Source organism: Dendrobates tinctorius, unplaced genomic scaffold, assembly GCF_039654945.1.
Source record: "Dendrobates tinctorius isolate UK_male_01 unplaced genomic scaffold, ASM3965494v1 ptg000034l, whole genome shotgun sequence".
In the NCBI taxonomy this organism is placed as follows: Eukaryota; Metazoa; Chordata; class Amphibia; order Anura; family Dendrobatidae; genus Dendrobates; species Dendrobates tinctorius.
Genome location: NW_027361702.1, coordinates 12,927,187 through 12,950,751, shown reverse-complemented (window position 1 = coordinate 12,950,751; position 23,565 = coordinate 12,927,187). Strand labels below are relative to the sequence as shown.

At 46.7% G+C, this 23,565-nt stretch overlaps 1 protein-coding gene across 2 annotated transcripts; it reads left to right on the top strand.

Annotated features, from left to right (window-relative positions):
• The first annotated feature begins 289 nt into the window (after window positions 1-289).
• Window positions 290-23,235, top strand: MPP1 (MAGUK p55 scaffold protein 1). 2 transcript variants are annotated; one of them, XM_073573120.1, is made up of 12 exons: window positions 290-431; window positions 2,392-2,520; window positions 4,868-4,946; window positions 5,701-5,786; window positions 6,274-6,342; window positions 7,328-7,518; window positions 8,153-8,256; window positions 8,351-8,431; window positions 9,049-9,129; window positions 11,512-11,714; window positions 12,329-12,400; window positions 22,284-23,235. In XM_073573120.1, the coding sequence occupies exons 2-12, from the start codon at window positions 2,518-2,520 to the stop codon at window positions 22,458-22,460; spliced, it is 1,146 nt and encodes a 381-aa protein (XP_073429221.1). In that variant the 5' UTR covers window positions 290-431; window positions 2,392-2,517; the 3' UTR covers window positions 22,461-23,235. The 2 variants fall into 2 exon arrangements, with proteins under 2 accessions (XP_073429221.1, XP_073429220.1); XM_073573119.1 differs by lacking the exon at window positions 290-431 and adding an exon at window positions 438-851.
• The last annotated feature ends 330 nt before the right edge of the window (window positions 23,236-23,565 follow it).

Sequence of the window (23,565 nt, the reverse complement as noted above, 5' to 3'; positions counted from 1 at the left end):
CTTTCTTACTAATGTATTTTGGGGAGGAGGCGTAATTTCATTTTTCGCCTCAGGCAGCAGAATCGGCCCTGGACGTTATCACTGCCGGCCTGTCACCAAGGACCAGGCGGGGGAGGGAACGCTATATAGAATGCACTACCATTAAGTAGTGTATGTGGGGGCGCAGTAGTGAGGAGCCCCTGGTGTGTCCACTCTGGGCCGCCGTCACACGGCCCTTTTCCCTCTCACATCCACCTTGTTTATCGCAGTCCCAGCTGCTGACATCACTCACACAACCCCGCCCCCTTGCGTCACATGACTAGGCAGTAGGCAGCGCTCGTCTCTGTTTCCACCAAGGGCTCTGTCATCACGTGACCGTTTCCAGGGACTGTCATGTGACCCCGCCCGTACCATTTCACATCCCGGAGGTGTGATAACGGCACCGTGACGCGGTGAGCGCCGGCATTATACGTCCCGGCGGCTCTGCAGAGGGCGGCGTGATAGCGTAGCGCGGAATAGAGCGACACGGGGACGTGGGCACGGAAACGCGCCATGTCCGGCAGGAGGGAGCGACGGCTCAGCGCGGGGACTCCCTGACCTGCACATTGTGCCAGCCTTGCAGATTTATTATCGCTATTGCCCTGCTTCCCTGAGTCAGCCTGTTCTGCGGAGATAAAGGGGTGAGAGGGCAGGAGGGAGGAAGAGGAGCAGAGGCGGGAGAGAGGAGAGCGCAGGTCCCTGAGAAGCCGGTCGGAGAGATGACGCTGAAGTTCGAGCGCTCAGAAATCAGCCGCTGCGACAACCCGAGCATGAGGTCCGCTCTGTCCGATCTCTACCTGGAGACCCTGCTGCAGAACCGGGCGGCGACCCAGGTACAAGGGGGGCGCGATGCCCCCATTATCTGTGCGATGCCCCCATTATCTGTGCAATGCCCCCCATTATCAGTGTGATGGATGATGCCCCCCATTATCAGTGTGATGGATGATGCCCCCCATTATCAGTGTGATGGATGATGCCCCCCATTATCAGTGTGATGGATCATGCCCCCCACCGCTGAGGCCTTTAATGATTCGGGCTGTGCAGCGTATTCGTGATTAGGCACCGATTAACCCTTCGTAGGTGCTGTGCCCTCGTATTCTGTAGGTTACGAGCCGATCACTAATGTAGGGTGCAATGATTGGGAATGGCCTTGGTGGTGCAGAGCCGCGTCCTCCCGGGAGGCTTTCTGTCTCCTGCAGGCTTGTACCTCACGTACCGCGCTGACTTCTGCCCCGTTAACGAGTCATGATCATCTATACAGGAGCAGATCTCCGCCAGTCGCCGCTCTGTGCGCACTGACGGGGGCTGATCGGTCGCACATGCCATCACTATATTTTTACTTTGGTTTGGTCTGCCGTAATCATTAGGATTAATGCGTGTTTTGCTCCTTGGTCATATGATGGTTGGCCCGTTACACACCGGGGATAATCAGGAGTTTTTCTGCCTTCCTACGTACCCCGATGATTTCCCCATAGGTGGCCATGTCCACTGCTGGGGGCTGCAGGCAGGAGGCAGCTGCTGCTTGGCCTCCCCCCTACTGAGATCTTGTATTTATGACCCCAATCGGGACACATTTTTTATTGCTTGTAATGAGAAGAACTGGTCAATTATTAGCAAAGTTCTCCGTTTTTGGAAACCCCTGTTCCTAGGCTGAAGTTTGTATTGTAAAAAAGTGAGCCTTACTCACCCATCCTTGGTCTAGCACTGAGTCTACGCCTTTGCTCCTGGTGTCTGTTGCAATCTGGTCACGTCATCGGCGCTGCAGCCAATCATTCATCTCAGTTGATGGCACGAGCCGCTGCGCTCAGTTATTGTCTGCAGTGCATCTGACAGATAACAGTCACCAGGAGCTGGACCTGGGGAGGGTAAGTAATGCCATTAAGTTTTCCAAAACCAGAAAACATTTTTTTTTTTAAAGGGTTTGTTCATTAATTGATAACCTCTTACTAAATGGACTCTGTGCTCTCGCCCTAATAGTCTGTAACTAGCTCGTTAAGACCTAATTACACAGGCAAATGATTGACTGACCGGGCGCTCATCCAAACCTTCCTCCTTAACCATTGACAGTCACCTGCAGCACATGAATGTGTACAGGGACGAACGATTGCCCTAGTGATCGTTGTGCACTCCATGTGAACACATGCAACTAGCACACCAGTCGGCTGATAACGGGCACATTATCGGGACTTCGGGGAGTGGGTGACTCCACACGGGCAGCGGCACTGTGACAAAATCACGCCGCCATTGTGGGTGGGGGAAGCTTCGTCCCCGTGGGGAGCCACACCCTGTTTAATCCCCCCCGAGTGTCCTTACAAAGTCGCTTCTGTTCGTTCATACCGATCCCGCTCATTCTTTTAATTTCTTCTTTAATAGGGCTTTTCATCCCCATCGAATGTTTTAGCAGAGGAGTTTTACACCAATGGATCTGCAGCCCCCGGATGTCCCGAGGAAAAGAAAAGGGTCCGACTGGTGCAATTTGAAAGGGAGACGGAGGAACCTATGGTAAGTGGGTGGGGGGCTGAGAAATGGGAAGCGAGAAGTGAAAGGAGAAGTCAAGGCCAGAAAGTGCTGGTGTTTGGTTCTTTTTCTTTAATAAAACCAACCTCATCTACTTTTGATAGTTAAAAGGTTACTGGCCCCAACAGCTGGCTGCAGGCAGAAGTCTGGAGAAGACCCTCAAGTATTGTGCCAGGACAATGAGGTCCAGTGCACGCAGCCTGCTTTGTACCTGGGGTATTAGGCAGGGGTCCGGCGGTCACTCGGCATGGCTGTCCTGCCTAGAACCCTGTTGTCTTTCAGATCTGACATATCTGTGGCACTAACGTTCATATTCGTATCCAGGTAATCGTGAGATTGTTCTTTTCTGTGACACATTGCACTTTGTTGCTGGTAAATTTTGGTCAGTGTCTGAAATGTGTCCAAAATACAGAACCGTTGTTTTCAAACTTCTGGATATTCCTGTCCGCAACGCAGCCAAAACTAGTTACAGGGGGTTGTCCCATTTCAGACAGTGCTCTGACCCGGCTCCAGCTTGTATTTGCCCATTCCCAGGTCAGCCAGTCTCTGCCGCCTGGTGTCTGGCATTGGCCGTGGTGCTGACATGATGTCCACCGCAACACTGCAGAGCCACGGAGATCACCGATTTCCTTTAGCGCCGCAACGGAGCGACAGCTGCTGAGGCTCGTGTTTTCTTTACTAAAAAGCAGCCTGGGAGATTTTGCAAAACTAACGTTTGACTAAATAGTTAAATGCTTCCAGAATCTGCCATCACAAGGAGCGTACTGAGGAATTTGCCTGCTATCTTATTCTGCAGTCTATGAACTGTGATACTACAAGCTGTGAAGGCCAAACGCTCTAGATACTTTTCTTTCAATGTGCCTACACTTACCATATAACATTATTATAATATATGTAAATATAAAACATATATACACACAGTTGTGCTCAAACGTTTACATACACCGGTAGAATTTTTGCTTTCTTGGCCTTTTTTCAGAGAATATGGATGATAGCACCAAAACTTTTTTTCCACTCATGGTTAGTGGTTGGGCGAAGCCATTTATTGTCAAACTATTGTGTTTTCTCTTTTTAAAATCATAATGACAACCCAAAACATCCAAATGACACTGATCAAAAGTTCACATACCCTGGTGATTTTGGCCTGATAACATGCACAGAAGTTGACACAAACAGGTTTGAAAAGGGTAACATCCTCACCTGTGACAAATGCCAGGAAAATTGTTCAGGATGCAAAGAAAAACCCACGAATAACATCAGCTGACATACTGGACTCTCTGAAAACTAGCGATGTGGCAGTTTCAAGATGCACAATAAGGAGGCACTTGAAGAAAAATGGGCTGCATGATCGTGTCACCAGAAGAAAGCCAAATGACCCTGATCAAAAGTTCACATACCCCATTTCTTAATACCATGTATTGCCCCCTCTAGCATCTATAACAGCTTGAAGTCTTTTGTGGTAGTTGTGGATGAGGTTCTTTATTTTCTCAGACGGTAAAGCTGCCCACTCTTCTTGGCAAAAAACCTCCAGTTCCTGTAAATCCCTGTGTTGTCTAGCATGAACTGCGCGCTTGAGATCTCCCCAGAGTGGCTCAATGATATTGAGGTCAGGAGGCTGAGATGGCCACTCCAGAACCTCCACTTTGTTCTGCTGTAGCCAATGACAGGTCGACTTGGTCTTGTGCTTTGGATCGTTGTCATGTTGGAACGTCCAGTACGTCCCATGCGCAGCTTCCGGGCAGATGATTGGAAATTTACCTCCAGTATTTGCTGATAACGTGCTGCATTCATCTGTCCATCAACTTTCACCAAGTTTCCTGTATTTTTGTAGCTCACACTTCCCAAAAGCATCAGCAATCCACCTCCGTGCTTTACAGTAGGAATGGTGTTCCTTTCATCATAGGCCTTGTTGACCTCTCTCCAAATGTAACGTTTATGGTTGTGGCCAAAAAGTTCAGTTTTGGTCTCATCACTCCAAATTACATACATACTGTGTGTGGATATATATATATATATATATATATATTAGTGAATGCTGCCGTTCAGCGGCGGGGTGGGTGTATGCCTCTGCACGATTTGGTAACGGATTAAAGATCCCCCGATCTGCCGTTTTGGTTTGTGTTTTCCCACCCCCAGTAGGACCCCCTTGACCACCCTTCCTGCAAGTTATCAGCTATCCTGATGACTTGTTTTCACTGGACCTGGCAAACCCATTGTAACAGTGCTTTATAGCTTTAACTTTCCCCTGATATATATTGGAAGTCGTGCTTGGTTAGAGGTTGGTTTTCGCTGATTGTGTAGCTCTACAATGTTTTATTTTTGCCTGTTGCAGGGTATCACCCTTAAGTTGAATTCACAGCAGAAATGTGTTGTTGCTCGCATTTTACATGGCGGACTAATCCACCGGCAAGGTAATTATTTTTTTTTCTTGGATTTTTTTTCTCCTTCCTTTCTTTGAAGGTAATGTTACTTATTTGTGTTATTTATTTTTCTGTGACAAGTTATAACAGAATTCTGATGCTTTTAGCTAAATAAATCTCCCATTTTTATGCAAACTTCTGCGCCCCCATTGTAATAGATAAAACGCGATCAGACTGGTGCTGCTTCTACTTGTTTCGAACAGGAGTTTTAGTTTAGGGTGAAGCAGGTGATCGGGGGGAATGCAAGAGGGTCGTGATTAGAGTTGAGCAAATTTTTCAAAATTCGGTTCCGAATACGATCAGCGGCGAATATTGTAGTTGCAATATTCGCCGAACATCATTGGAGTTAAAAGGAGTAGAAATGACTGAACATGTTCTGAATCGAATGTAAAACATAAATTCGACACGAATAGGGCACCAATATGGTAAATTCAGAATCGCCGACCGATTCCGAACATATTCGCTCAACTCTAGTTGTGATCCTCAAGATGCATCACCGTCATAGACCCGAAATGATAGGAAATTTCTAACGAAGATCATGTGCAAATGTTTAGTTTCAATTGCGTTAAAGTATGTTCGCACACGCCCAAGATACTCGGATAGCGTTATCCAATCGCGTTCACTCATCACTAATTAACGCCAATAAAATTATTGAAATTAGACCAATTCTTTCAGATTTGTGTGATATATATAATTTTTTTTTTTTTTTTAACGTATTTTGTTTTTTTTTTCGTTTTTACATAAGGTTCGCTGCATGTTGGTGATGAAATCCTTGAAATCAATGGAAAACTTGTCCAAAACCAAAGCGTGGACCATTTACAGAGTATTTTGGTGAGGAACTAAGGGAACGTTTGGAAGTTTATATAATTAGAAAAATAAGTATTTGGTACACTGCAGATTTTTCAAGTTTTCTCGCCTACAAAGAATGGAGAGGTCTGTAATTTTTATCGTAGGTATATTTCATCTATGATAGAATCTAATAAACAGAAAATTACGTTGTATGATTTTTACATAATTAATCTGCATGAAATAAATATTTGATACAATAGAAAAACAGAACTTAATATTTGGCGCAGAAACCTTTGTTTGCAATTAGAGGTCAGACGTTTCCGGTAGTTCTGGGCAAAGTTTGCACACACTGCAGCAGGGATTTTGGCCCACTCCTCCATACAGATCTGTATCTAAGTTTCTCTTTCAATCACACATTGGGGATTCTGCTGACAATCCTGAACCTACAACTGAAGCATACAGTGACTGTATCTTGTACAGTAGATGACAGCTACTAAAGAAATATAAAATGTTCTCTTCCCTGCTGTAGAAAGAAAGCAAAGGAACGGTCACTCTGAAAGTGTTGCCAACACAAAGCAGCCGCAAGCTCCCACTGCAGGTAAATCTACAGGTCCAGCTTCTGAAACCCCCCAACAAGCCGCTAATGACGTCCATGGAAGCAGTGACTGTAGCTGCAGGGGTCTTGCATGCCAGCCATTTAAGGGGTTTTGCACTTTTACAAAAGTAGATACCAAACATTTTCAATCATGTAATAGAGCAAAATCAGATAGTACTTGCCCTCCCCAGTCGAGGATTGGCACTTCGGTGATACCCGTCTCATGTTTTGTCTACATCGGTGATGTCATGTTGATGCTGACCCCGTTGGCTGCAGTGGTGACATCATGTTGAGGCTCACCTCGTTGGCTGTAGCGCTGACGGCATGTTGAGGCTGACCCTGTTGGCTGCAGCGGTGACAGCATGTCGAGGCTGACCCCGTTGGCTGCAGCGGTGACGGCATGTTGAGGTTGACCACCCCGTTGGCTGCAGGGGTGACGGCACTTTGAGGCTGACCCCGTTGGCTGCAGTGGTGACGTCCTGTTGAGGCTGACCTCGTTGGCTGCAGTGGTGATGTGAGCTGTCAAAGGGTTGTAGCCTTTGCAGCCAAAACACGGAGACCAGAGCAGCAGTGGAGAGCCGGCGTTGAATCAGGTGGGCGAGTACTATTTGATTCTATGTGACATGAACGGAAAGATTTAGTGTCCACTTTTCAATGGGTTTCTAATGTATATGAGGGCGTCACCTAACTGAATGTCAGGAAAGATGTTAATTGGGTATGTCTGATTTCCGAGTGATGTCGATGGCTGATGTGTCAATCAGCAGCTTTCTCATACAGCACACCGGAGCGCTCCTGTGTAGGTAGGGCGCGTCTGAGATGGCTGCCAGCCAAATGGAAGGATCATCTAGCCGACAGCCATCTAATTTGTGTGGCGGCTTTAAGCGTAATGGTTCACAGACATTGGGCGTTGAAAGTCTAGGGCAGGAGAAATATCTTCATTTCTGGTGTGTGATCTCTATATGTGTTCACATATATTTATTTTTCCTAGATGTTTGTGCGCGCGCTCTTTGATTATGACCCCCTTTCGGACTCGCTCATTCCTTGCCGAGAGGCAGGTTTGCGCTTTAACACTGGAGATGTTCTGCAAATCATAAACAAGGATGACTCCAACTGGTGGCAGGGAAAGAAGCAAGGGGAAGAAAAAGCTGGACTCATACCTTCACCTGAACTGCAGGAGTGGTGAGCCTTGTTCACAAAGGCGACACATAGTGTATATCGTGCACACGGCCTATTCTACCTAACAGGCTCGTGCAGGTGATTCCCCGAGCAGCCTGATCGCCCAGTGTGCAATGGTGGCCATCAACCCCATATCAATCTCTGGGGGAGATCAGGCCTATGCATTGCCTTTTCAAGGAATAAATTGAACTTAAACTATTTTATACATTCAGCAGGAGACAAATCAAAAGCATGATGCAGGTTTAACATGTAATTAAACGATATATGGTATATATTATGAGATGGGCTCTGGTGCATACTTCCGCCCACTCAGTTACCATCTTCCACTCCTCCCCTTATGACTGACAGCGCTAAGCTGCCTGTATTTAATCCTCATCCGTGTACACACTGACAATGTCGGACCGGTGAGTTCATACAATGTTGGTGTGTGCGGGTGACCTCTGATTTCCCCCCTCTTTTGTCTACAGCAGCCTTTGGCTGCGCACAGTGTCTCTTGTCCTCTGGCGGCCGATGCTGATCCGAGAGGGAGGAGGTGAAGTCGCACTCTGACAATGCAGGAGCTGAGTGCACACAAGCCACCATGTGCAGTCTCTTGGCCAGTATACCCTTTAATACTTTTCACTCTGGATTCTTCTAGGCGTGTAGCAAGCACCAACACAAGCAACCAGATACCTCAGACGTGTAGTCCCTTCAGCAAAAAGAAGAAATGCAAGGATAAATACTTGGCCAAACATAGTTCTAGTGAGTGTACACTAATAAATGGCGTCACGTTTACGTACATCGCACTGTTGTACTTTATCTCTACCTTTCGTATTTACCTTCAATCTCTTTACAGTTTTTGATCAGCTGGATGTGGTGTCTTATGAAGAAGTGGTGTCTCTTCCAGCATTTAAGAGAAGAACCCTTGTGCTCATTGGTAATAGAGGACTAGCTTGGCGGAGCTTTCCTGACAGATACATGTTTGATGATATTTGGTTGTAAAAATGGCCAGAAAACCTTTTTGGTGCGACAGCTATCGCTTGATCCCATGATGCCATAGTATGTACTTGTTAATAAGACATGGGTCTATAAATCGCATGAATAAAATGACTTTCTGTCTTTTGAAGACCCATTTGTAGAGCTGAAGCCTCTGTCACTCCAGCTCTAAGCCTCGCCCAGTGCCGCCGCCTCCTCCTGCATGATAGACAGTTCCTTTGCCTTAAGACATACAGAGGCTGTCAGATGCAGGAGATGAGGAATAGAGCTGGAGTGACAGAGGCTTCAAATCTCTCCTGCTCTGTCCCAATAAATTAGATCAGTAGCGGGCAGGGGGGTTTAGGTTTTTTGAATGTAATGAATGTGTATATAAATACTTTACCCTTAAGCTATGCTACAGTGATGTGACCATACATGAGCCTCGCTGAAGCTCCCAGTCCCCAGCAGTAATGCAGGATACGTTAGGACTTGGGGTGTCATCACCCGACTCTATCCCAAGTCCAGCCTCTAATCGCTCACGTGTTTTCCTAGTACTGATCTACCGCTTATCTTTCACAGGTGTCAGTGGAGTGGGGCGAAGTCACATAAAAAATGTTTTGCTTACTAAATATCCAGAGAGGTTCAGCTACCCTTTACCACGTAAGTGCCCCTTACCTTTACATACATAGTGTACAGAATGTGGGCTTTTATCCGGTAGGTCACTCTTAGTTTTCCTAAACTTTCCAAGTAATAGCAAATGCAGTGGGTGGAATAGAGGGAGGCTGGGAGCAGTTTTCTGAGCTCCAGACGTGCCCCATCTTATGCTAGGTCTCTCCTCTGCAGATATACTTCATAAACCTCTAATGCAGAAACGGTGCACATGCTTCTTGACTCAGGCCTCACTTGCACATGATGTTACAGCCCGTTGTGTCCTTAGTGGATATCTCTAAATATTAATGGTTTGTCTTATCTTAAGACTTGGTATTGCTAAGCACTGAAACTTCAGACCCATAAAATGGAAGGCAAAGTCCATGAGCCGAACACAGGCTGCACTGCTATGTATGAGAGATTTATCCTACATACAGTGACATAGACCTGGGTCTGTACGTGCAGGCCTGTATCTTTGTGTCTGTACGTGCAGACCTGTGTCCGTACGTGCGGATAGGTGACCTTCTGTCCGTACATACGTGCGGGTGGGTGTCTGTACGTGCAGGCAGATGTCCTTCTGTCCCTGTATTAGGTGCTGAAACCATAAAGGGATTGTCCACTACTTTTTCATTGATGACCTATCCTTAGGTAATTCACTGCAGAACCTGAGGATGGCGTGGCACCTAACCTGATGGTAAGATCTATAACTTGCCACTAGGTGTTGCACATGTTGTTGTTGGATTTTTTTGGTACCAGAATCCCCTTTTAGGCTGTGTGCCCACGTAGCGACTTTTAAGCGTTTTTGCCGCGATTTTCGGCGCGAAAACGTTTAAAAATCGTGTACAGAACGCCCCCCCATGCATTCCTGTGGCATTCCGCACATGCTGTGCTAATGCTGCGCTTTTTTCCGCGGCGGAATCGCATCGCGGAAAAAATCGCAGCATGCTCTTTCTTTTGTGCCGAATCGCAAAGAATTGCCGCAATTCCGCACCCATAGGAATTCATGAGAATCGCTTACTTCCCGCATGTGGCTATGCCCACCATGCGGGAAGTTAAGCGTCTCATGTGCGGTTGGTACCCACGGTGTGGAGGAGAGGAGACTGTCCTCCAGGCCCTGGGTACCATACCCCTGTAAAAAAAAGAATAAAAAATCGGGGTATATTTACCTTCCGGCGTCCCGCGCTGCATTCTCGGCCTAAGCGTTCCCAGTAATGCCTTGCGGCACGGTCCTGTGATACGTGGTCTCGCGAGATCGCTATAGCAAAGTGAGACTACGTCATCACAGGTCTCGCAAGGCATTACTGGGAACGCTGTGGCCTGGGATGGCAGCGCAGGACGCCGGAAGGTAAATATACCCCGATTTTTATTTATTTTTTTTTTTTTTAGCATTTTAACATTCTATCTTTTACTATTGATGCCGCATAGGCGGCCTCAATACTAACAAGCTGCTCACACTTGTCAAACACTATGTTTCACGAGGGTGACCAACCTGTCAATCACTTTCCAAGCGATGCTTCAAATCGCTTGGAAAGTTCTTGAATATCGCACACGAAAATCGCGATCATAATCGCGGTAAAATCACGGTGAAAAAAACGTGCAATTTCTGGGAAGGAATCCGGTTTTTGGTGTGCGTTTTAACACGCAACGTGGGCACATAGCCTAAAATAACTGAACATTCTCATAGAAAGAAACAAATGTGTATAATAAGTTTAAGAAAAGAACTAAAAATACAAATATGTAATATAAACCAGTGCAAAACTAGGTGCAAAGCAAGAATGAGCTGCTGAGTGCGAAAATGTGTGGGCTCTAAAACTGTGATTTAGGCTACTTTCACATCATGCGTTTTTATGTGTTTGCTTGGTTTTTTTTTTTTTTGGTTTTTTTTGCGCATGGTTTTTACAAAAAAAGCATGCGTTACCATGCGCATGTCATCGCTCCTATAGACTATAATGTGTGTTTGGGTGAATTTTGTGCGCATTGCGTGCGCATGTGTTTTTTTGAGACAGGTCGGACGCACAAAAAATGCAACCGGATGCATTTTGTGCGCCCGGGCGCACACTCCAAAAAAAGTATGCGCATACAAACGCGTACAAACATGACAATGCGCACTCATGTTAAGTATAGGGAAAAAAAAAAACGAGATGGGTTTAAACTTCCACCTGATGAAGACGGATCCTCCGTCGAAACGCGTTGTGGTTTAAACCCATCTCTTGTCTGAGTCTCTTTGCTGCGCTCCTAAGACCGTTTTCCATTTTCTCATCACTAAAACTGTGATTGGCTGCCCATCAAAGAGGGGCCCAGCGCACCTTGTGTCTGTACAGTAGGACTCGTCCTCTGTGCTTCTCATGTAAATCAATGGGCTATAACTATTTTTTTTTTTTCTCCCTTTTTAAGATACATCTCGTCCCCCAAAACGTGGAGAAGAAAATGGAGCTTCATATCATTTTGTCTCCGTGGAAGAAATGAGCCGAGGAATCTCCGAAAATCAGTTTTTGGAGTTTGGGAGCTTTAGTGGATATATGTTTGGGACAAAGATCCAGACTTTAAAGGATATTCATAATGACGGAAAAGTGGCCGTACTCGACATAGAGCCACAGGTGAGAAGTGACCACCTGTATGTTACAAAGGACTCCAGAGGAGATTAGGGTAACCATCGACAAAAATCACAGCTTTTAATATATTACAAGTAACAAAACAATCTTTTATAAATGTAATGAATTAAAAATGTGCTAGGTAAATGCATTTGCATCTTGTGTGAAGGGGCAAGCAAATGCGATTATCTGCTAAACATTGCTCTTCCTAGCGGCACTACAGCACTCCACGGCAGGGATCTGTCGACTGTGAGCGGCAGTATGTCACTGATTACAGCGGAGGCTATGTTCTGTGTTGTGGAGGGGCAGATAATGTGTGCGCTGCTCTCAGGCCATAGTGTCACTATCAGGAGAGGCTTCCTGGCCCGTCATTACCAGTGGTCTCTGCTCTGATGGGAGCAATAACAGTCTGTCTTCTGATAGGGTGACACTACAGCCTCGGGAGCAGCCCGCGTCCAGTCTCTCTGCCCACACGTGTGCATTAGAAGCACGCGAGGTGCAGAACAATCATTGAGGAGCCGTGCCATCCACAAGATGGGAGCGTGTAATTATTAATTCACATTATTTGGTTGTCAACTGATCTAATAATAATCACAAGTTGTTCCTCTCCTATTTCCCAGACACTAAAGATGGTTCGTACAGCAGAACTGGCTCCATTCATTGTGTTCATATCTCCCACCGATACGGACAAGGTGACTTTTATTTTTATTTTAATATCGATCCAATGCTTGCAGTCATGATATTTGTTGTTTCTTTGGGAATATCCACACTTTATGGAGAACAAGGTCTCTGGGAATAGAAATCCCGTGCACTAGAAATCTGAAGAACTGCTCGAGAACAAGCAAAGAGATTAATATTATGTACCTCTGGGTTGAGATCAGGTGACTGACTTGGCCATTCAAGAATATTCCACTTCTTTGCTTTAATAAACTCCTGGGTTGCTTTGGCTTTATGTTTTGGGTCATTGTCCATCTGTAGTATGAAATGACGACCAATCAGTTTGGCTGGATCTGAGCACACGGTATGGCTCTGAATACCTCAGAATTCATTTGGCTGCTTCTGTCCTGTGTCACATCATCAATAAACACTAGTGACCCAGTGCCACTGGCAGCCATGCATGCCCAAGCCATCACCCTGCCTCCGCCGTGTTTTACAGATGATGTGGTATGCTTTGGATCATGAGCTGTACCAGGCCTTCGCCATACTTCTCTTTCCATCATTCTGGTAGAGGTTGATCTTGGTTTCATCTGTCCAAAGAATGTTCTTCCAGAACTGTGCTGGCTTTTTTAGATGGTTTTTAGCACAGTCGAGTCTAGCCTTTTTATTGATGCTTATGAGTGGCTTGCACCGTGCAGTGAACCCTCTGTATTTACTTTCATGCAGTCTTCTCTTTATGGTAGATTTGGATATTGATACGCCTACCTCCTGGAGAGTGTTGTTCACTTGGTTGGCTGTTGTGAAGGGGTTTCTCTTCACCATGGAGATTATTCTGCGATCATCCACCACTGTTGTCTTCCGTGGGCGCCCAGGTCTTTTTCCCTTCACCCATGACAGCACCACGAGAGAGGGATCCGCCCCGCCAGGACAGGAACCTACTGAAACATAAGGGGCGGCACCTCTCCCCCGCTTCAGTTGGGTTCCTGTCCTGGAAAGGAATCCTTCTGACAGCGGCGGTGTCTGTCAGGATGAAAGACCCAGGGCCGTCCCGGCGTGTAAGGATTGCAGGGCTGACTTACCTGCAACGCCGGCCGTCGGCAGCTGGTAGCGCAGTCCCCGGGGTGTTGCCTGATTCGGGCCCCGGGTTCGTGCGGGCACGTCCTGATGTCCTCCCTTCGGAGGTCCTCCTCGTGCCGCCCTCCCCCTGCGCGCGCCCGTCCTTCGCCTGCATGCAGGGGAAGCCGGGGGCGGGGACCGGCGTCTGACGTCAGCGGCGCAGAGGATTCTGGGAGCGCGACCGCTGACGTCATCAGGACGCGACGGTCATGGCGCCGGGCGCGACGCCGGCCAGGAGAAGCGGCTGGCGGGGGGGAGGGGTAATGTGGGGCTCACTCACTGTTAAAAGAAGGAGCAGAAGCGGCTGCAGGGGTGACAATGGCGTCTCAGGAGGATCGCTGACCGTCCCCATTGTCCCTGCCCCCATCGCAAGCTTCTGGTCGCAAGAGCCGCTCGAGAGGCAAAAGCAGCAGCCGTCCAAGTCACCGATCGAGGGATTCCTCGAGGTCAAAAGAGCGCAGGGCGCACGCTCCTTCGCAGCCCCAGAGCCCGGTATCAGTCTTTCCTGGGTGGTGAGTGATCTCCGTGAAAGTTAGGCAGTATTATAATAGGCCTTCCTATGTCTTTTTTGTTTTTTTTAGGGAGCCAAAAAAGCCATAAGTAAAAAGAAAAATAGAGAATGTGCCATATGCCACAGCCCTTTAGCAAAAGACTACCCAAAGGACTTATGTGTCAGCTGTATTCAGCGGACTATGGCTGAAGAGGTGCCGAACCTGGCAACAAACCTCAGATCGATAATAAAATCTGAGGTACAGGGCTCACTTAAAAAATTATTAAAAAAGAAGAGTAGGAAAGCTTCCCCGAGTTCCTCGTCAGGCTCCTCCTCTTCGGAGTATCAAGTTGAGCACGGGTCATCTTCATCCTCAGACAGTGATACGGGGGGCAGACCTTGCTTTCCCGTAGAAGATACGGACGCTCTCCTTAAAGCCATCAGGTCCACTATGGGCCTGCAGGAGGAGAAAGTAGAGAGATCACTGGAGGATGTAATGTTTGGCGGCCTGCAAGAAAGGAAAAAGCGTACCTTTCCGGTCAACGACAAGGTTCAAGCCCTAATCGAGAGAGAGTGGAAGAAACCGGAGAAGTCAGGTAGCCTTCCCTCCTCTTCAAAGCGCAGATACCCCTTCGAGGCTAAAGACACGGACGTCTGGGACAAGGTCCCAAAGATTGACGCAGCAGTGTCTAGGTCTTCCAAGAAGTCGGCCCTGCCCCTGGAGGATTCAGGGGTTTTGAGAGATCCCCTGGATAAAAAAGCGGACTCATACCTAAGGCACACTTGGGAGGCAGCGGCAGGGGGTCTGAAACCAGCAATAGCCGGCACCTGCACAGCCCGGTCATTAATGGTCTGGCTGCAACAACTTGAAGAGAAATTAGTCTCCAAAGTACCAAGGGAGAAAATATTAGGAGAAATGTACCTGCTACACGGAGCTGCCGCCTTCTTGGCTGACACCTCCGCCGACTCGATGAGGTTAACGGCAAGAGCAGCGGGGCTATCGAACGCCGCAAAACGGGCGTTATGGCTCAAAGGCTGCCCTGGGGACATTCAATCTAAGGCGAAATTATGTTCGTTACCATGTGATGGGCAGTTCCTGTTTGGAAAAAACCTGGATGACATCCTGGAAAAAGCCGGGGATAAAAAGAAGGGCTTCCCCAGATACATGGGTGATCAAAGGAGACCGCCCTTTCGGAGGGGAAGGTTCAATCGAGGCCGTCCCCCGGGAGAGCGGAAAAGGTGGGACGACAAGAGGAAAAAAGAACCAGGATTCATGTTTGGGGGAACTACCTCAACCGCCAAAAAATCCCCGCAATGACACCAGCCCTCCTGTGGGGGGAAGATTGAGGCTTTTTTTCCAAGAATGGGAGAAAATATCGGCCAACAATTGGATTCTGAACATTATAAAGAAAGGCCTAAAAATCCCCTTCTTCCAGCATCCAAGAGCTTCATTTGTGGTGACCCCCGTCAGGAAGAAACCAGGAGAGCAATCAGCCTTAGAAACAGAAATCTTAGGACTGTTGGAGAAACAAGTTCTGATAGAGGTCCCAAAAGACCAAGAGAGAAGGGGGTTCTATTCTCCCCTCTTCCTAATAAAAAAACCCGACCTTTCCTTCAGAACGATAATAAATCTCAGGCGCCTCAATCAATGGATTACGAACCAAACATTCAAAATGGAATCAGTGACTTCGGCCATAAAGCTGTTACACCACAACTGCTTCATGGCCGTAATAGATTTGAAGGATGCCTATTACCATAACCTGATGCCCCAAGAATACCAGAAATACCTGAGGGTAGCCCTATACATCCAGGGCGACCTCAGGCATTTTCAATTTACAGCTCTTCCGTTCGGCATCTCCATAGCGCCAAGGATTTTTACAAAAGTAATAGCGGAAATGACAGCTTTCCTTCGAATCCACAATGTGATTATGGTGCCTTACTTGGACGATTTTTTGGTCATTGGCAATTCAGAACATCACTGCGCACATCAGGTAGAGAAAATAACGGAGACCCTGCAAAAACTGGGTTGGATGGTAAACTTAAAAAAATCAAAACTCCAACCCCTAAGGAAACAAACATTTCTAGGTTTCGTCTTGGACTCTGACCGTCAAGTTTGTCTCTTGCCAGAGAAAAAACTAGAGAAGGTGAGAGAAATGACCCTTACGGCAATACAGCATCCTCACATGACCCTAAGAAGGGCAATGTCCCTGTTGGGCACGCTAACAGCCTGTATCCCGGCGGTCAACTGGGCACAGTTTCATACCCGGCAACTGCAGACGGAAATCTTGTCAGCCCAGAGACGATTGAAAGGGCGTTTAGAGGGGAAGCTGGAACTTTCCGAAAGGGGGGAAAAACTCTCTCACTTGGTGGCTAGACGACACAAATTTAGCAGGAGGAACGTTGTGGCACAGGCCCGTGTCCGATGTAATATTGACGGACGCAAGCTCCTCGGGATGGGGGGCACACCTGAGAGAACATATGGCCCAAGGGTCCTGGGGTCACATAGAGCAGAAGGCTTCCTCCAACTTAAGAGAGTTAAGAGCGATAAACAGAGCCCTAGAGGCATTTATTCCCATGTTACATGGTCAAAACGTCCGGATTATGTCAGACAACAGGGTGGCAGTGGCGTATGTCAACCACCAGGGAGGGACAAGGTCAAACTCCCTAATGGACGAAGCCAAAAGAATCTTCCTCAAAGCAGAACAACATCTAACCTCCCTAACAGCCCTACACATCAGAGGGACAGAAAATGTTCAAGCCGACTTTCTAAGCCGCAACAAATTAAAACAGGGAGAGTGGGTCTTAAATCGTGTAATATTCCAGAGGATAGTACAGTTATGGGGGCAGCCAGTGATCGACCTCTTTGCCACCAAAAACAACTGGCAAGTGAGAAGGTTCTGCTCATTAAACCCAAGGGAAAACCCGTGGGCAGTAGACGCTCTACAAATCCCGTGGCGGTTCAAACTAAGCTACGCCTTTTCCCCGGCAGCGTTAATCCCGGCAGTGGTAAGAAAGATAAGAGACGAGCAAGCCAGAGTAATCCTCATAGCCCCGTTCTGGCCAAAAAGACCGTGGTTTTCACTACTACAAAGGATGTCTCTCTCGGACCCATGGGTACTGCCAGAAATTCCAGATTTATTAGCTCAGGGGCCGATATTCCACAAACAAGTCAAGGGGCTCCATCTGACGGCGTGGAATTTGAGAGGGCGCTTTTGAGAGATAAAGGGTTTTCCCCGGGGTTGGTGACTACTCTAATGAAAAGTAGAAAACCAATAACAACCAACATATATGGCAGGACGTGGAAGAAATTCCTTCAATTCCTGGGAAAACCGTTAGGTCAAGAACCCCCAATCGAGTCCATCTTGGAGTTCTTGCAGGCAGGCTTACAGCTAGGCCTGGCGGTTAATACCCTCAAGGTACAGGTGTCAGCGCTGGGTGCATTATACAATTGCAATATAGCGGCAAACAGATGGGTAGCCAGGTTCATAAAATCTTGCCACAGATCTAGGCCAGTTTCCTTACCGAAAATAGCTCCATGGGATCTAAATCTGGTACTGGAATCCCTTACGAAGGAGCCGTTTGAACCCATACAGCAGATTTCAACTAAAAATCTCACCCTAAAAACCATCATTTTGGTAGCTCTAACGTCGGCACGTAGAGTTAGTGACCTGCAGGCCCTTTCAGTCAACCCACCATATACCCAGATATACCAGGATAGGGTGGTTATGAGAACAGACCCTGCTTACTTGCCGAAAGTAGTAACTAACTTTCACCGAAATCAAGAAATTGTCCTCCCTTCCTTTTGCGAGAATCCGAAAATCCCAGGGGAGGAGAAATTTCATAGCCTAGACGTTAAAAGAACCCTAGTAGAGTATATGTCTATAACCAGCCAGTGGAGGAGGTCCCAGTCCCTATTTGTAGCCTTCCAGGGTGCTAGGAAAGGTTATGGAGTGTCAAAGGGGACTATTGCCCGATGGATTAGGGAGGCCATTAGTGTAGCCTATTCAGCTAGTGGCGTCCCGGTTCCTGACGGCATCAAGGCTCATTCCACCAGAGCCGTGGCGACCTCCTGGGCTGAGGAAGCAGAGGTATCAATAGATCAAATTTGTAAGGCCGCTACCTGGGCCTCACCCTCAACTTTCTTTAGACACTATAGACTAAATCTATCCTCCTCGGCTGACTTGACCTTTGGTAGAAGGGTGCTGCAAGCGGTGGTCTCTCCCTAAGGTGTTCGAAGTCTCCAGAATCTCTCATGTGGTGCTGTCATGGGTGAAGGGAAAACCACCATAGTTACTTACCGGTAGCCGTTTTTTCCGGAACCCATGACAGCACCCGTATATTTCCCCCCCTTTTCACCGTTTGGGTGTGCACAATAGTCGGGTGTATTTGTGTGATGTGGTGTTGGATAAATATGTAACTAACCGGGAAGTCCTCTCAAGTGCTCTGTAATCCAACTGAAGCGGGGGAGAGGTGCCGCCCCTTATGTTTCAGTAGGTTCCTGTCCTGGCGGGGCGGATCCCTCTCTCATGTGGTGCTGTCATGGGTTCCGGAAAAACCGGCTACCGGTAAGTAACCATGGTGGTTTTGCATTGATGAGTTCACCAGTGCTTTCTTGCTTTCTCAGCATGTACCAAACTGTAGATTTTGCCACTCCTAATGTTGTAGCAATTTCTCGGATGGTTTTTTTCTGTTTTTGCAGCTTAAGGATGGCTTGTTTCACCTGCATGGAGAGCTCCTTTGACCGCATGTTTCCTTCACAGCAAAACCTTCCAAATGCAAGCACCACACCTCAAATCAACTCCAGGCCTTTTATCTGCTTAATTGAGAATGACATAATACATTTTATTTTTATAGCGCCGACATATTCCGCAGCACTTTACATTTCAGAGGGGATTTGTACAGACAATAGACATTACAGCATAACAATAATCACATACAGTAGATTATAACAAATACCAAGAGGAATGAGGGCCCTGCTCACAAGCTTACAGTCTATGAGGAAAGAGGTAGACACGAAAGGTGTGTGGTAACAATTGCCCGGACTTATATGGGCCAGCCATAATGTTAAGTGTGTAACAGTACAGACACAGAGGGCTAATGGATGCATACAGCATGTGGGAACATGATGCGGGAAATCTGGTTATGGTAAAACTTTTGGCTGTGCCACACAGGGATAGATTAGGTTAATGTGTTGAGGCGATAGGCCAGTCTGAATAAATGTGTTTTCAGGGCACGCTTAAAATTGTGGGGATTGGGGACTAATCGTATTGACCTGGGAAGTGCATTCCAAAGAATTGGCGCGGCACGTATAAAGTCTTGGAGACGGGAGTGGGAGGTTCTGACTATTGAGGATAGTAACCTCAGGTCATCAGCAGAACGGAGGGCGCGGGTAGGGTGGTATACTGAAACAAGGGAGGAGATGTAGGGTGGTGCTGAGCCATGGAGAGCTTTGTGGGTGAGGGTAATAAGTTTATACTGAATTCTGGAGTGGATGGGTAGCCAGTGTAATGACTGGCACAAGGTAGAGGCATCGGTGTAACGATTGGTGAGGAATATGATCCTGGCTGCAGCATTCAAGACAGATTGGAGAGGGGAGAGTTTGGTAAGAGGGAGACCGATTAGAAGAGAGTTACAATAGTCGAGGCGAGAATGAATAAGAGAAACAGTAAGAGTTTTTGCAGAGTCAAAAGTAAGAAAAGGTCGAATTCTAGAAATGTTTTTGAGGTGCAGATGACAAGAGCGAGCCAGTGATCGAATGTGGAGGGCAAAGGAAAGCTCGGAATCCAGTATGACCCCAAGACAGCGGGCCTGTTGCTGGGGAGTAATAGTGGAGCCACCCACAGAAATAGCAATGTCGGGTATAGGTACATTAGTAGAGGGAGGAAACACCAGGAGTTCAGTTTTTGACAGGTTCAGTTTCAGATATAGTGAGGACATGATATTAGACACAGCGTTTAGACAATCGCCGTTTTTTTCTAGAAAGGCAGGCGTGATGTCAGGAGAAGAAGCGTATAATTGGGTGTCATCAGCATAGAGATGGTACTGGAACCCAAATCTACTGATTGTTTGACCAATAGGGGCAGTGTACAAGGAGAAGAGGAGGGGGCCTAGAACCGATCCTTGGGGGACCCCAACAGTGAGGGGAAGGTGAGAGGAGGAGAAACCGGCAAAAGATACAGTAAAGGAGCGGTCAGAAAGATAGGAGGAGAACCAGGAGAGAACGGGGTCCTTGAGGCAAATGGAACGGAGCATAGTGAGGAGGAGCTGATGATCCAGTGTCGAATGCTGCCGAGAGATCCAAGAGAATTAGCATGGAGTAATGACCATTTGATTTAGCTGTTAGCAGATCATTAGAGACTTTAGTGAGGGCAGTTTCAGTGGAGTGTAAAGAGCGGAAACCGGATTGGAGAGGGTCGAGAACAGAGTTTTCTGAGCGATAGCGGATAAGACGGGAGTGGACCAGGCGTTCCAGGAGTTTAGAGATGAAGGGAAGATTAGAGACAGGTCTATAGTTAGCGGCACAGTTTTGGTCGAGGGATGGTTTTTTAAGTAGTGGATGTATGATGGCATGCTTAAATGAGGAGGGAAAAATACCAGAAGAGAGAGGTTAAATATTTTAGTTAGGTGAGGGGTGACAGCAGGGGAAAGGGACTGGAGGAGATGTGACGGAAATGGGTCACTGGTGCAAGTAGTTGGGCGAGAAGATGCAAGGAGCCTGCTTACTTCTTCTTCTGTGACTGGTTCAAAAGTCACGTAACAAAGGGATTGCCCACACCTGTCCATGAAATAGCCTTGGAGTCAATTGTCCAATTACTTTTGGTCCCTTTAAAAACAGGGTGGCACATGTTAAGGAGCTGAAACGCCTAAACCCTTCATCCAATTTTAATGTGGATACCCTCAAATGAAAGCTGAAAGTCTGGACTTCAACTGCATCTGAATTGTTTTGTTTAAAATTCATTGTGGTAATGTCTAGAACCAAAATTAGAAAAATGTTTTCTGTCCAAATATATATGGACCTAACTGTAATCCATGGTCGAGTGAGTGACATAAAGAAGCCATGTTTTTCTAATCCTGGACAACTTCTTTTTATGATCTCTTCTTGAGAGAGTTCTGCACCCTCCTCAAACTGTGGTTACATGGCCGCCAGAGTTCTACAAAGCTGGATCACCACCGCTCTGCATGCTGTGCAGTTTAATGGCTTGGCTTTAGAGAGGTGGCAAATTGATTTGCAGGTCCAGCTGTCAGGTCAGTAATCTGTGTCAGAAGGGAGCTTGGCCGCCTGCCTCTAAATCTGACGCATCCCCTTCTGCTCTTGTGATTAGCCCCATAGAATGCAAGTCCACAAGGACAGGGTCCTCTCCCCTCTGTACCAGTCTGTTATTGTAAATTTGTTTACTGTTAATGATATCTATAACTTTGTATGTAACCCCCTTCTCATGTACAGCACCATGGAATTAATGGCGCTATATAAATAAATAAATAATAGCCGGCCTGGTGAGATCCCCAGGAAGAGCCATGGATGCCATCAGGGGTGAGGCAGCTCACTGGGCTCTCGGCCGATGGCCACAGATTACCAACCTGCCCGCTGGACAAGGTCCTGCGGATCAGTTTGGACCATCTCTACTCTGTTCCCATGTGAAATTATTTTATGTTGATCTTTTTGGTGACTTAATTTCTTTACCATTAACTTGAGAACACAATGTATAATACACAGGACTGGTGATACTCTGACTTTAATATTTCAATATACATTACTATTTAAGAGGCTCTCTAGTATTTTGATAATGGTGGCCTAACCTTAGGACAGTTTATCGATAACAGATTGGTGAGGGTGCCACATTTTGGCATCTTCGCCTATCGGCTGTTTCCAATGTGGCCAGGTGTGCTCATTTGAAGAACAGTCCAGCTCTGTCAGCTGTATAGTCACCACAGCGAGGTTCTGCAGATCCAGCCCTAGTGGCTGCAGCCATATACAGGAGACTAGCAGTGCAGCTCTGCAGCCAATCACATCGGGCCAGGATTAGATGATTGGCAGCAGTGCCATGTGTCTCACACCAAGTAATATTGATGATCCATACAGAGGGTATACTAGCAAAATTATAAGCGCCATACAACCCCTTTAAGTTTGAATGCATGTCAAATCCAATAACTTTTCTCCCATGAAGATCTTCTATGACAAGCACATTTCTTCAAATGGTTGCATTGATTTTAATTATTTTGACATTGATCCTTGACTTTACTTTACTCATTGAACATGTCTTGTACTTTTTTGCGTTGACCTTTTTTGTCCTCCTACGTTTTTGTCTTTACAGTCTGATGCACTCGAGAAGCTGCGTGCGGATTCGGAGGTTCTCCGGGCTCGCTACGCACAATTCTTCGACCTAACTCTGGTGAACAATGATGCGGAGCAAACCGTTCAAGATCTACTAGGGGCTCTTGATGCAGCATGTGCCTCCCCCCAGTGGGTCCCGGTGACTTGGGTCTACTGACGAGATTTTTACAAGTCCGCATCCACTCCAGTGTAGACCATTTGCTGCACTTCATACAAGAAATTACCTATTTTCACCTTCGCCAAGTTGGATGCAGTCTCCTTCCAAGACTTACCATTCAGTATCGCGTTTCCTGCAATGTTTGCACACTTCTAATGAGTAAAATTCTGCAACAGACTAGATATGTCCCTCTTATGTTCTGCAGTATTCTCTGCTTTTCTGCAATGCAAAAATATTCATTCTAAGACCCTACAGATATTTCATTTTTTTTTTTTCTAAGAAAAAAGTGACTTTGCTTCTTTACCATTAACTGTGTGCAAACAGGTCCAATATTTTATCATCACCACCAGGTCCAGTGCGGAGCAGCACTGATGCGTCCCACGGATACTTCTCATTAGTGACCTAGAATCTCCAGAATGTAGTTCAGACCATAAGCCGGTACTTCTCATCCATGGCCATAAAGCTGTTGTGCTTCTAATCGCATATGTCTAAGTAGTAGAGACTCCATTACCTCTGCCGTCGGCTCTGTAAGGCTTTGTGAGATATCGTCGTCATCTTCTATTTTTTCCTAACCTACTAAACCAGGTGGTTCCCAAAGTATACGAGTACCATATAAATGTCCGAAGGTGCCAACAACCTCATCCAGAAGCCCCTAGTAGTGAATTATATTTGTACTACTATTAAAGTTCACAATCGTGCAATGTCGCTGGTGAAACGTCCTGAAGAGGTCATCACTGGTGACTTGGATGTAAACCAATAAAGTATATTGAATAAATCCACGGCCATTCTTCATTCTCCATTCCTAAGTTTTGTTTCTTTTTGTAGAGGTAGACTTTTCTTTTTTGTATTCATGCTGCCCAGCAAACGGGATTACAGCCAGATATTTTATTCTCTGGAACGCCCCGGCATTTCAGACAATATTTAGTTTTGATGTTCCGGCCGGGGATAAGACTAGTCGAGCTCTGCACCCCAGTGGGCTTCTCCCACTGCTGCTGCAGGTGGTTGACCAGTTTCTCCCTGTGACAGGTCTCTCCCTCTCATGTACAATCGGCTGCGGTGGTGCTGAGATCTTAAAAAAAAAAATATATATATATATAATACTTGA

Bases quoted from the DNA above. Each gene is read 5' to 3' on its own strand.
- MPP1 (XM_073573119.1), top strand. From the start codon at position 738: ATGACGCTGAAGTTCGAGCGCTCAGAAATCAGCCGCTGCGACAACCCG. The intron at 2,521-4,867 runs GTAAGTGGGTGG...TGCCTGTTGCAG, and splicing joins GGGAGACGGAGGAACCTATG to GGTATCACCCTTAAGTTGAA. The intron at 8,257-8,350 runs GTGAGTGTACAC...ATCTCTTTACAG, and splicing joins CTTGGCCAAACATAGTTCTA to TTTTTGATCAGCTGGATGTG.